Below are 14,323 nucleotides of genomic sequence, written 5' to 3' on the forward strand. Positions count from 1 at the left end.
CGCTGCCAGCAGGGGTACCCACGGCCAGCCCCTGCTGTGGACGGCGAGTCAATTGCAATGCGCCGGCAGACGCGACACGTTGCCGTGGAAAGCGCGCCCGGACCCGAGCCTGCCCGGGCCGCAGCAGGCAGCAAGGCGAGGCGAGCCGGGCGGGATGTGTCACCGCCCCTGGCCGGCCTCTCCAGCGGGCCGGGAGGCGGCTGCGCACGGCGGAGCGGGGCTCCCACTCCAGGGGCGCCGCGGGCCACACGTCACCTCCCAGCAGGAAGCGCAACCGCGGGGCCCAGCCCCTCCCCCCAGCACCGTGTGACCCCCCCCCCGCCGCAAGGGCAGCCCGAGAGGCCCCGGCGGAGACGCCATTACACAGGCCCGGCCCGCCCGCCCGCTGCGGCCTGCGCCGCCCGCCGCGCCACGACAGCCAGCCCGGCCCGGGCCCGCGAGGCGCTGAGGCAGCGGGGGGGGTGGGGGGGGAGCGAGCGGGGCTGGCTCCGTGTCTCACCTTCGTGGGTCTTGGCGATCTTCGCCATTTTGTGCAGCCCGAACAACACCGAGGCGGAACTGGAGCGCCCCGTCCCCCCAGCCACTTCCGCTACGAGGGGGCGGAGGGAGGGGGAATCACTGCGCAGGCGCGGTTCTGTCGGGCCGCGGGCGACAGAGGCGCACTGGGCAGGCGCGGGTTGCGTCGGCGGCAGAGGAGGGGGGGGGCGACAGCTGCGCAGGCGCGGTGCTGGCCCTCGCGAGCGTGAGAAAGAAAGCCTTTGCCTCGAGCCCTCCGCCCCCTGGTGCCTGGCTGTGCGGTGCCAGCCTGGCTGGTTCCTAATACGCATTACATGCAGAGCTGCACCAGGGGGAGGTGCTGGACCTGTTGCAAGCCAGGACTGAGCTGGGTTGCTGCTAAAAAAAAAATTGCTGATGTGGGAGGGGAGGAAAATGCATATGGTCTATAGCATTAACTGATATGCTTTTGCGTATTGGTTAATCGCCTACACTAGTACATCCCTGTTCTCCACCAGTACATAGATTTTGCAAAAAGCAGCAATCCCTTGTGTTCAGTCTTAAATTTCCTCTCTGCTCTTGGGGTCATCTACAGTATCTAAGATGGATCCCCTCATCAGGTGACATGGTCACATGTCTCTGCAAGGCCCCTGTTAATGGGCTATCACAGCCCTGTAATGTAAACTGTAAGGCTACGTCTACACTGGCATGATTTTCTGGAAATGCTTTTAACGGAAAAGCTTTCCATTAAAAGCATTTTCGGAAAATCGCATCCAGATTGGCAGGACGCTTTTCCGCGAAAGCATTTTGCGTGGCCAATCTAGACACGCTTTTCTGCAAAAAAGCCCCAATCACCATTTTCGCGATCGGGGCTTTTTTGCGGAAAACAGTACTGTGCTGTTTACACTGGCCCTCTTTCGCAAATGATTTGCGCAAGAGGGCTTTTGCCCGAACGGGAGCAGCACAGTATTTCCACAAGAACACTGTTGATCTTACATGAGATCATCAGTGTTCTTGTGGAAATTCAAACGGCCAGTGTAGACAGCTGGGAAGTTTTTCCGCAAAAGCAGATGATTTTGCGTAAAAACTTGCCAGTCTAGACACAGCGGCTGTGTCTACACTGGCCCCTTCTTTGGAATAGGCATGCTAATTTATAACTTTGGAATAGGGAAATGCACGGGGGATTTAAATATCCCCCATGGGATTTAAATAAACATGGCCGCCACTTTTTTTCCGGCTTGGGGAAAAGCCGGAAAAGAGCGTCCAGACCGGTGCGATCCTCCGGAATAAAGCCCTATTCCGGAGGATCTCTTATTCCTACTTGAAGTAGGAATAAGAGATCCTCTGCACTCATGGTAACATGCCTAACATGCCTCCAGCCTGGGGTAGGGGGTAGTATATAGAGCCTCCTCCCCTTTCTCCCACCAGGCAGAGCCAGCCCAGAATGCAGCATACTTGAGCTACGTCTACACTGGCAGCTTCTTGCACAAGAACTCTTTTGTGGAAGAGTTCTTGTGCAAAAACTCTTCCACAAGAGAGCGTCTACACTGCCATGTGCTTTTGCGCAAGAGCATCCATGGCAGTGTAGATGCTCTCTTCCGTAAAAAAGCTCTGATGGCCATTTTAACCATAGGGGCTTCTTGCACAAGAAATTTGTGTTGCCTGTCTATACTGCCCTCTTGTGTTAGCTGTCTGGTTGCTGGGACTTAGCTTGCCTAGGGGAGAAGAGACTTGAACCCACCACCCTATACTCCCCTAGCAAATGCCCTATCTACTACATCACTCCAGAACCCAGCCCGCCTAGCTACCTTCAGAGGGTCCCTTATCCTGCCTTCCTAATGCGGGAGCCAGGTCCATCCCAGGGACAGCCTCTGTTGGCTGTCTGGTCACTCCCAGTGTTGTGCTTAAAAGAAGCACACGGGATCTTTTTCAGGGGGATAAGGCAACACGCCACATTTATTGAACATACATAGATCAATCAACACTTTCTCACATGCATATGATACTTACACTTATGCACTCACACACACAGACACACAAGCACACTCCATCTTATTGTTACCAAGAGTTGCTCCCGTTAACTGCACTGGCCAAGTGAGTTAGATGTGGGGGGGTGGAGCGGGCTTCTGCCGATCCAGATCGATGCTCCCATGTTGACAAGACGAATAATCCGGGGTCCCTCTGCAAGATGCCTCATATTTATCCCTCTCATGCAGCCAGTTAGTCATCACCTTGCCTTTGTAATGCTTTAAAGAGAGGTCTTTCAAGGGCGGGCACTTGATGCTTGACTCCCAAGGCTGTCTGTATGTCCAGTCTTCTTAATGAGCTCACTTTACAGGTATTGTCTTGATCTGGCTCCCAGGCCCTCTCGACCCTTGCAACTGCTGCTGGATGTGCTCACCTTTCATTCTCCATTCACACCTCATTCATTTCAACAGGACAATCAAGGAAAAGGGAGAGCTCAAAAGAAATTTTTTCTTTATCTTAAACAAAGTGCCCCTGAATCCAGCATCCCAAAACCCCTCCTGTGCCCCAGCTCCCACCCCTGTACTTCCTCTTACACTCCAAACCCCCTGTGACTGTACCTCTGCTTAGGAGCAGCAGGGATGTGTCTGCTTCCAAGGAGCCATGCAGAACCAAGCAGGAAGCCTGCTGGTCCCCTAGCAACTGGACTATAAACTGGACTTTATATTAATATTATTAAGGCTGGTTTATAGAGCTTTCTGGACGGTTGCTACAGGGCTGGATAACACAGGTTTTACTGTACTAGGAAAAATTCATAATGTAGATCTCATTTATGACCCATTCCTGTGATGCCTTAATTATATACTAAACTTTTACACACTGTGGCTATGTCTAGACTCCATTGCTTTTTCAGGATACTAGAAGTATCCCCAAAAAACAACGCCGCGTACAAGGAAAGTGTCCGTTTTAAAAAAAAAATAATTTGAAAGAAAGGATGTGCTCTTTTGCCATCCCTGTAAACCTTGTTCTATGAGGAATAAGGGAAAGCTTGAAAGAGCACTTTCTTTCGCAAGTAGAAAGACAAATTTCAAAAGAGCCTCTTTCGAATGTAAATCAGAAAAAGATACACAATTTGCATACCGCAAATTGCGTTTCTTTTTCCAATTTAACAGTGCAGTTTAGACATAGCCTGTGAGTAGTTCCACTGGACTCTGTGAGATTATTCACAGTAGGCACGAAATGAAATGTATGCATACATTTTTGCATGATCAAGGCCTACATTCTTAGTGGATATTGAATCCTTAACAGAAATAAAATGTCTTGCATGAGAAATTATAAGGTGTCTGAATTAAAAGGATATTATTATAAAGAAATTAACCTGAATACAAGCCTCTTTCAGATGCAACTTCTCTTCTATAGAGCCTCAGTCTCATCCAGTGATCATTAATTTTCAAGAAAAACAGAACAAACTCTAACTTGTAATGTAAAAGTCAACCAGAAAAGCACATTTCTGAAATTTAAAAAACCCAAGTCTTCAGGCCTCTTTTCTGTATTATAAAGAAGCATGAAAGCCAACCCCGTAAAGATAATGGCTAATATAATTTGCTTTTTAGGGTTGCCAATTGTGGTTGGATGTACTCCTGGAGATTTCATCACATTACATAATCTTTAATTAAAGAGTAATTCTTGGAGTGTTGGCAACCCTATCTGTCTTGGGTTCCTAGAAAACAGCAGAGAGAGCAATTTAACTTTCGACATGCCCAAGTTGCTGTGACTGGTGTCTCCTCCATCAGGCTGGGACTGATGTCTCTGATCACTTGAAGTCCTACAGGCAGTCCCCGGGTTACGTACAAGATAGGAACTGTAGGTTTGTTCTTAAGTTGAATCTGTATGTAAGTCGGAACTGGCGTCCAGATTCAGCCGCTGCTGAAACTGACCGCCAGTTCCGACTTACATACAGAATCAACTTAAGAACCCCAAGCATCCCCAAGTCAGCTGCTGCTGAAACTGATCAGCAGCTGATTCCAGGAAGCCCGGGGCAGAGCAACTCTGCCTCGGGCTTCCTGTAGTCAGCGCTGGTCAGTTTCAGCAGCAGCTGACTTGGGGACGCCTGGGGCAGAGCAGCTGGGGTGCTGCTGGGTTGCTCCAGTAGCGCCGCTCCTCGGCGCTACTGGAGCAATCCAGCAGCACCCCAGCTGCTCTGCCCCAGGCGTCCTGATTCAGCCGCTGCTGAAACTGACCAGCAGCGGCTGAATCAGGACGCCTGGGGCAGAGCAGCTGGGGTGCTGCTGGGTATAACTGATTTCATAATTTATTTTTGCTGTGTAAGTTTCAGCAAAACGGAGGAGGAGTCTTGTGGTACCTTAGGGTATGTCTACACTACCCCCCTAGTTCGAACTAGGGGGGGGTAATGTAGTCATACAGAGTTGCAAATGAAGCCCAGGATTTGAATTTCCCGGGCTTCATTTGCATAAAGCCGGCCGGCGCCATTTTTAAATGCCGGCTAGTTCGGACCCCGTGCCGCACGGCTACACGCGGCACGGACTAGCTAGTTCGGATTAGGCTTCCTAATTCGAACTAGCTGTACGCTTCATGGATCAGTTTCAGCAGCAGCTGACTTGGGGACACCTAGGGTAGAGCAGCTGGGGTGCTGCCGGGTTGGTCCCCGCAGCACCGAGGTGCGGCGCTGTGAGGACCTACCCGGCAGCGCCCCAGCTGCTCTGTCCCAGGCGTCCAGATTCAGCTGCTGTTGAAATTGATCAGCGGCTGATTCCAGGAAGCCCAGGGCAGAGAAACTCTGCCTCGGGCTTCCTGTAGTCAGCCGCTGATCAATTTCAGCAGCGGCTGAATCTGGACACCAGTTCCGACTTACGTACAAATTCAACTTAAGAACAAACCTACAGTCCCTATCTTGTACGTAACCCGGGGACTGCCTGTATTGCAGTTTCTGTCCCTTTAGACCAGCAGGTGGTGCCATAAGAGCACACCCTCGCATGCTTCACTGCCTTCAAGCCTGCAAGTGAACACCTCGGGGAACCAGGCTGCCTACCTCTTTGAGCAGCAATCGATTTGAGGGCTTCACTGTCAATCGGGGAGTGTGGGTGGGAGTAACCAGCCCTCTTGGGACGACAAGCTGTCAGTCAGGTGCTGATTGGGCCCTGCCTCTGCAAGGCAGTAGCAGCGAAGGGAAGGATGAAAAGAGCTGCCTTTGGCTGATGGGCTTCCTGGAGTTAGGGAGGTGAGCTTGGGGCTCTATGTGCTGTGTGTAAACGGGCAGAGGCATAGGGCGCTGGCTCGAGGAGTGGTGCACTCACGGAGCCCAATCTAGCTGGGGGTGAGGGAGTCACTAGCCCCCAGCCCTGAAAGAGGGGCACCAAGAGGCACTGACTAATAGACAGGAGCCTGGCCACAGGGCAGGGAGACTCACAGGAGCAGGATGATCTTGGAGGTGCTGTCATGGCTCCTTAGGGCTGGTCCCTCCCTCCCAATGCCCCTTAGAGGCAGGGAAGTGCTCTAATTCCTGTTGTGCACATGACAAACTGAGGCACAGAGACAGGCCTAGTATCTGCACCTACAAATTCAGGGCTGTAACAAGGGCGAAGCGAGTGAAGCACTTGCTGAGAGGGCACCACGGAGGAGGCACAGTCCCGCAGCTGCATGTAATGTCTAGGGTTTCCGGAAGTGTGCGGGCTGCACTTCTCCTCCCAAAACAGCTGGCACGCATCTGAAATGGCAGGTCTGTGGCACGCCGGCGACTTCCTTCCCCTACAGCCTTCTTGAACGGGGGTGGGGGAGCGAGTAGGAGTCCTGAGACTGAGCAGCTCCAACTGTTCAGGTGCCATGGGGAGTGAGGAGGAGAACGCGCTCTGTCTAAGCAGTTGGAGCTTGTGCGTTCCCAGGACTCCTACTCCCTCTTGCCCCCGCGTGGCGCAGGCAAGCAGCAGGGAGAAGGAAGTTGCCAGTACGCCACAGACCCAGGTGTTCAGGAAATGCACCAACTGTTTGGGGGAGTGGGAAGCAGCACACATGCTTCCTGAGACCTGGACCTGGCACGCAGGATCCCCAGGTACTAGCCCCAGCTGTCCCTGTCTCCTCCCCCTGGCCAGAGCCCCCCATGAGTACCCTGCCCCAGCACCCTGTCCCCAGCACCAGCACCCTGTCCCCTGCCCCTACCAGCACCCAACCCCAGCACACACCAGCACCCTGTTTGTTGCCCCCACCAGCACATTTGGGGCCACATTAGTGAGGCTTGGTTTTTTTTTTTGGAGGGGTTGGTTTTTTGCATCTCACTTGTGTGACCCTGACTGACTTTTCAGTCAAACAGTTAGAGACCACTGCACTAAGCTATCTTCACTCGTGCCTCACACCACGACAGCACCCCTGCCTGTGCCAAGGAAGTTTTCTTTATAACAGCGTTTCTGAAACTGTGTTCCGCGGCACACCAGAGTGCCGTGAGGCAGTCAGAGATATGCCATGGAAAGTACAGAAAAAATCCTGTTCCCCCACCCCCGACAGAGCCCGTAGAAAGCTCCCGCTGTGGCTGCTCCCCCTCCCACCCACCCTGCAGGATGGCCCCGGTCCCCACAGGGCCTCTGGTGCCTTGCAGCCTCCTCCTCCTCCACGTGTGCAGGCAGCAGCTTTTACAGCGGCTGCTGCAGCTGGGTGGAAGAGAGGTGACCGGAGCTGAGGAGCCGCTCCCGGACCTCAGCATTTTAAAACTGCCGCCTGTGGGGACCCCGGCTCAGGCTCTGCCACCCCCACACTCCCTGCCCGTGGCGTGCTTGGGCTCTACTGCCCCCTCCCCAGGGTGCGCTTGGGCTCTGCTGCCCTTCCTCAGGGTGTGCTTGGTCTCTACTGCCCCCCTCGGGGTGCACTTGGGTTCTGCTTTCCCCCATGCGCTGCTGTTCTTTCTCCCCTGTGCTCCTCCCCAGCCTGCTGGGGAAGTGGCAGAGTTTATTCTGGCGGGGACAGTTGGGGTTTCTACTCTCCCCTCCCCCTGCACTGCCAGCAGAAAGCCTGGCCTGGTAGTGCAGCTGCGCTGGGTTCCCCACTGCATGGGACTGAGCACCCCTTCACACCCCTCCCCCCCCCCAAGGAACAAGAGCACGCTCCCAGGACGCTTTCCCTGCTGCAGCAGGGTGCCAAGCCAGGTAAGCGTCCCCCCCTCATGCCCAGGCCCCTCATACAAACCCCCCTCAAGCGCCTCTCCCTGCTAAGACCCTGCATTCCCAGCTTGCTCTGACACCCTGCCCCAAATCCCCTCCTGCACCTTTCCTCCTGGCCAGACACTCAGCCCCAATATCCGCTCCTGGCCAGACATTCTTCCCCAAGACCTCTCGTCTACCCTCCCTTCCGGCCAGACACATGACCTTATTTACCATTTGTTTATTATTATCCTTACTTTTTTGTGGTCTACGTTTTCAGACTGTTATTAGGGCAGTCTTCTGGGAGGGGGGGGGTCATGGCGCATTTCAACCCCCAGGTGTCCCAGGTCCAGTAGGTTTTTTCTTTTGCTCATCAAATTTTCCCTGGGGGCTGTTCATTTTTGTTTTTGTTTTTTGTTTTTGTTGGTTTTTTGTTTTTTGTTTTTTTTTTTTTGGCTTGACAAAAAGATCTTTGGTGTTCCCTATTAAAAAAAAATTGTTTGGTATTCCTCAGTCTTAAAAAGTTTAAGAAACACTGCTTCACGAGGTCCATGGCAAAGTCAATGCGGCAATCCCTTATACATATGTTTCCAATTTTCAAAAGAACTATTTTAACTGGGAGTGTGAGCCATTTAAAGGCTATAGTATTTAAGTTTAAGAATTGAAGCGGGATTTTTTTTCGGGGTGGGGAACCTAAGAGAGAAAAAGTTAAATCTTGGGCTATGTCTAGACTGCAAACCTCTTTCGAAAGACGCTCTTTCGAAAGCATCTTTCGAAAGAGCCTCTTTCGAAAAAGAGCGTCTAGACTGCACGGAGAAATTTTGAAAAAGCGGCTTGCCTTCTTTCGAAAGAGGAACTTTCGAAAGAAGGCGTTCTTCCTCGTAAATTGAGGTTTACCGCCATCGAAAGAAAAGCCGCGTTCTTTCGAATTAATTTCGAAAGAACGCAGCTTGAGTCTGGACGCAGGGAAAGTTTTTTCGGAAAAAGGCTACTTTTCCCGAAAAAACCCCTGAGTCTGGACACAGCCCTAGTGAGGAAAATAGTAAGGCACATAAACCTGTCAAATTAAGTGTAAACATATAATAAGGAAAGCCAGAAAGGAATTTGAAGGACAGCTAGCCAAACACTCAAAAAGTAATAGCAAAATTTTGTTAAGTATATCAGAAGCAGGAAGCCGGCTAAACAACCAGTGGGGCCACTGGACGAGATGCTAATGGACATTAAGATAATTGCAGAGAAACTAAATAAACTCTTTGCTTTAGTCTTCACAGCTGAGGATGTTGGGGAGATTCCCAAATCTGAGTAATTCTTTGTAGGTGACAAATCTGAGAAATTGTCCCAGGATTAGGTGTCAGAGGAGGTTTTGGAAGAAATTGCTAAGTTTTGAAATTCCTTATCTGCATTTCATTGGCTGAATGCCCAAAGTCCCCTCTCTCAGGTGCATCTCCAAAGTTAGCTTAACCCTTTTCCTCGCTCTCCAGAGAAGTCAGACTCTCTTCCGCAGCTCCTATTCATGACAGGGGAAGAAGCTGGAGCCGCAAATGGCTCTGCATGCATGTACTCCCCTTCCCCTTTTCCTGGCTGGAGGAACAAAGCAACGACTTTGTGGGAAACTTTTCCTGCTGCTCCATTGGCCAGATTCGGCCAATGAAGCAGCAAGAAGCAATGCCTGGAACAGGAAGCCTGAGAACAGTGCAGGGTGCAAAATCAGACCTGGCCGCTACGTTGCCCGTGAAGGTACCTGGCCGCTACCTTGCCTGCTGCTGCCAAGGCCATGTCCCCACTGGTCTGTGAACTGCTCCACCTCTGCCTTGTGCCACGTGCATGCACCGTGCACTCACACCTGCTGGAGAGCTCTGTGGGGCCACTGGAGTCCATCATTGGCCTGAGCACCTTCTTCTTGGCCTTCCTGGTGCTGGCAGGCTGGATCATGGCCAGCCTGAAGAGCTACAAGAAGCACGACTGAGTGGACCAGTTCCCATCTGTGACCGGTCCTGCCAGCCAGATGCCCTGTGTTCCTGGTTCCATTCCACACTCAGCCCTTGGACTGCTAACTTATTCTGTCTCTGTGGAGCGGCTGGCTGCCATGTGGGAAGAGATCTGCATCTACTACAATGAATCAACCCTGTTACAGACACTGGGAAAAAAAAGTAAGTGCCACCCAGACCCTGCACCCCCCACTGCCTCTGCGCCAAGACCCTGCACTCCCAGCCTGCTCCTGCCCCCCACACCTGCCCACCATGGGAGCTATCCGACAGCCACAACTGGCTGCCCCAGGGTTGGTCCCACCTAGAGCAGAGGGCTAGACTTGATGACCTTCTGAGGTCTCTTCCAGCTCTATGGTTCTATGATTCTATCTGCCTGGGGATCACAGGGTGGTGGTAGTAGTCCTATCCCCACCCATTGTATTAATAGAGTACTTGATCCGTATGAAACGCTGACATTCCTGAAGAGCCTAAATCCCAATAATATGAACGTAGGATCCTGATCACAGTCTTTGTTAAGAATCTCTCACATATGCCCAAACTGGACAGGCCTGGTCTGAGGCCTGGGTCCTAACAATAGACAATATTTGGCTAAAGAAAAGTTGAGATAGACAAGAGACAACCTTGTTTGTATAACTGAACATAAAACAAGCTGAGACTGCAGAACCCAAGGTGGAGAGCAGCAATTGGGGGACTTATCATGAGTTACGGGCACATAACTCGCAGAGAGGGGCCTCAGATTATATTCTGTGGTTCAGGAAGAGATAACAAGTGCATACTCCCTGAATGCCAACCAGAGTTCAGGGTGAGGGCTAGCATGTCAGCATAAGTTTTAGCATTCATCCCTCACAGATGCCAACCTGAGCTCAAGGGGATGCATTGGTAAACCATATGCAATTGTCATTGCTGTGTACTGTTTACTGTTCTCTCTGCTTTAAGACCCTCTGGGAATGTATCTGTGGGCAAACCTGTCTGGGAAGTGCCACCCGTCATTTCCATGGACCTGAAATCAGGACTTAACTTACACCTTGCAAGAGGAAAAGTTTGAGGGAAAACATCTGTGTAATAGCAAACATGTTAACCTGAGCTATGGGCAGAGCAATGATGTAACCTTTTAAATTATTGGCTTATTGTGCTCATTATGTCTTGCTGCTAGAACCTATCCAGGGCTCAGGAACTCCCACCCCACCACTTCTGTCCATCCATTGGCACCCTATATAATCTATTGTAATCAATTGTTTGGCAGTATCACTGACCTTAATAAGCGAAGTGACACTCTACCATCTGTGTGTAATAAAAGGCCTTGTGCTTGAATCTACATGGTGTCAAACTTCTGTTCCTTCAATTCCACTTTCAGTCTATAAGAAATGATGAAAGTGACTACATTGCTGAACTCCACTATCAAATGTATGCTGATCCAGTAAATAAACTCTATCTTGTTTTTCTGCAACTTCTTGTTCACAAAACGAATAGGATCAAGAAGTTATTTCAACTTGAAATAGTTAATCTTGTTGCCTAATTAATGCTGTTTTATCAGAATTTGGTGTAAAGAATCATGAAACAGTGTGTCTTTATAACATGGTCATGCATCATAAATTTAAATCTAATAGAAACTATATGCCTGTCTCAAGCTACGTCTATATTGCACCTCTCTTACGCAAAAGCCTATGAAAATAAATTGTGGATTAGCATATTGCCATGCTTCATTTGCATAATTAGGGTCTGTTTTTGCGCAAGAGGCTTTTGCACAAAAAGGAGCTGTGTAGATAGGTCCTTTTTGAGCAAAACCCCCCTCTTCAGCAGGAGCTGTTCTTCCTGAAAAAATGAGGAAGAACAGCTCTTGCGCAAGAGGGAGCTTTTGCGCAAAAAGGAGCTATCTACACAGCTCCTTTTTGCGCAAAAGCCTCTTGTGCAAAAATGGCCCCTAATTAATTATGCAAATGAAGTGTGGCAATATGCTAATCCACACTTCATTTGCATAGGCTTTTGCACAAGAGAGGTGCAGTATAGATGCAGCCTCAGGCTGTGTCTACACAGGCGCAATCTTGCACAAAAGCAGCCGCTCTTGCGCAAAAACTTGCTGCCTGTCTACACTGACCACTTGTGTTCTTGCGCAAGTAAACTGACGTTCTAATGTATGAAATCAGGGCTTCTTGCGCCAGAACTCTGACATTCCCGCTCAGGAATAAGCCCTTTTGCGCAACTGTTCTTGAGCAAGAGGCCAGTGAAGACAGGCAACATGAATTTCTTGCGCAAGAAAGCCCTATGGTTAAAATGGCCATCAGAGCTTTCTTGCGCAAGAGAGCGTCTACACTGGCATGGATGCTCTTGCACAAAAGCACATCTCTTGCGCAAAAGCACATGCCAGTGTAGACACTCTCTTCCAGAAGAGTTTTTGCACAAGAACTCTTCCACAAAAGAGTTCTTGTGCAAGAAGCTGCCAGTGTAGACATAGCCTGATCAGAGTTTAACTTTGGATCAGCATTGCAATCTGAGTTAATAAATGCAAGTATTTCCTCATATACAGTAGAGCAGATGTTGAGACTGCATCCTTGAGTTTGCTAAGCAAATAAAGCTCTGACTGCCTCCAAATGTCCATCTTCTAGAATCAATCAGTGCTCTGAGCCCTTCAGTGTTCTAAGACCTATAAAACCTGAATTCTCAACCCTGTCTTCTCTGTCCTTACGTAGAGGGAATCATATCAAGTTGAAACAACAGTGGAGAAATCTGGGGGCAGTCTTATGGATAAACACAGAAGATAGCACAGTTTAGCTAGAAGTTGCAAAACACAGAGATGAAGTTGGTGATAAAGAGTTTGTTGAGCTAGGAATTTATTGTCCTTACTATTCTTACTTTGCCCTTTTGCATTGCAGCTGTGGAATGTACAATGTCACAAATGAACTTGATAAAAACCAAGTTAAAGAACAGACTGCAGGACAGTCTAATTGAAAATACCTTAAGGATCAGGGCCTATATGCATCGAAATAAGATTTGTTGCAAACAGTTTCAACCACCCAAAGAGATTATATCCTTGTTTAATGATGAGCTTTATGTAGTTGTTAATAGCAATGATACTATAGATGACTCTGGGGAGGATATCTTTTGAAAAGGCTCAGGTGAAAGAAAAGGATTTCTTTTAAAAAAGTAAGCAAGGATTTTCAAAATGACTCATTGCAACTGAACTATCTGACCTCAGCATTTCAAATTTTGTTCTAGGTACAAAATTGTTTTTTCAGTAATTTAGTAAGAACTATTTTTCATAGAGGAAGGTTACAAGTGCATAATTCCACACACTCTTTTAGAAAAGGATTTTTGAAAAATTAAAGTAAAATTAATGAGGTGTGCTCTAATAGCCAGGGCCCGACAAATTATACAATCTACTCGCCCGTGGCAAGTAGACTGTAACCTGGAAGAGCCGGGTTCGGGTGATCTGTGCATGCGCAGAACGATCAGGGTTCAGCGAGCCCTGCTAATAGCAATTCATTTAGGGTACGTCTAGACTACATGGCTCCATTGACGGAGCCATGTAAAATAGTTTATTCTTCATAGTCAAATTAAAATAAAAATGGCCACCGTACTGTGCCAACGATCAGCTGATCCAGCACAGCCCGGCAGTCTAAATGCGGCGCAGTCGACAAGGGAAGCCTTTGTTGACTGCTCCGGTATGCCTCATGAAACGAGGTTTACTGGAGTGGTCGACAAAGGCTTCCCTTGTAGACCATGCCACGTCTAAACTGCTACGCTGCGCTGGATCAGCTGATCGTCGGTGTTCTTGCGGAAATACTGTGCTGCTCCCGTTCGGACAAAAGCCCTCTTCCGCAAATCAGTGTAGACAGCACAGTACTGTTTTGCGCAAAAAAGCCCCGATGGCTAAAATGGCGATCGGGGCTTTTTTGCACAAAAGCACGTCTAGACTTGCACGGACGCTTTTCCGCAAAAAGTGCTTTTGCGGAAAAGTGTATGTGCCAATCTAGATGCTCTTTCCCAAAAATGCTTTTAACGGAAAACTTTTCCATTAAAAGCATTTCTGGAAAATCATGCCAGTCTAGACGTAGCCTTAGCGTACATCTACTTAGCATCCTTAGCTTGAAATAAACTACGCAATTTGAGCTATGCAAATTGCATAGCTTATTTTGAGCTTACTTCAAAAGAATCTATTTTGAAATTGACCGCTATTCTGAAATGTCCCATAAGCCTCGCGGAACAAGGTTTACCAAGATGTCGGAATAGCAAGGCCATTATTTTGAAAGATATTTCCAAATAATGAGCGCTCTGTGAAGACATGGAAAATGCTATTTTGGAATACCAGTAGTATCCCGAAATGGTACCACAGTGTAGGCGTACCCTTAGAGCCCATATACCAGGAAAATGGGCCTACATGCAGCCTTTGCTTAGGTATGTAACTTCTTCAGGGTCACCAAGCTGACTCCATAACCCTGAAAGCCCCAGACCTTCATTTGTATTTGAGTAAAATACACAAGGTAAACTTCTTCCTTGCTGTGCACAAAGTAGTAATATTTGGATTTAGTTGCACCACCAGTGCTCCTTAGGAATAATAAATATAAAAACATTAAAGACTAACAAAACATGTAGATGGTATCATGAACTTTGTGGGTACAACCCACTTCAGATGACTGGAGCATTAACATTTCAGATCCAAGAATAAATAAGGGAAGGGGGAAATGGAAGGGGGGGGAGTGAATTAGAGTGTTCAAGTTACTAGGAGGTGATAAG

The 14,323-nt window shown here is 49.1% G+C and overlaps 1 protein-coding gene across 2 annotated transcripts in view; it reads right to left on the reverse strand.

Moving 5' to 3' along the window:
• The window catches only part of SF3B1 (splicing factor 3b subunit 1), a 47,745-nt gene extending 47,097 nt beyond the window's left edge, over window positions 1-648 (reverse strand). Inside the window, exon 1 of one of the 2 annotated variants that reach the window (XM_075934247.1) lies at window positions 500-647. In XM_075934247.1, coding sequence (XP_075790362.1) covers window positions 500-527 — 28 coding nt within the window. In that variant the 5' untranslated portion in view covers window positions 528-647. Of the gene's footprint in view, window positions 1-499 lie in introns of both variants that reach the window. The other variant, XM_075934249.1, reaches the window with a different exon arrangement.
• Between the last annotated feature and the right edge of the window lie 13,675 nt (window positions 649-14,323).

Source organism: Pelodiscus sinensis, chromosome 7 (assembly GCF_049634645.1).
Source record: "Pelodiscus sinensis isolate JC-2024 chromosome 7, ASM4963464v1, whole genome shotgun sequence".
Taxonomy (NCBI): Eukaryota; Metazoa; Chordata; order Testudines; family Trionychidae; genus Pelodiscus; species Pelodiscus sinensis.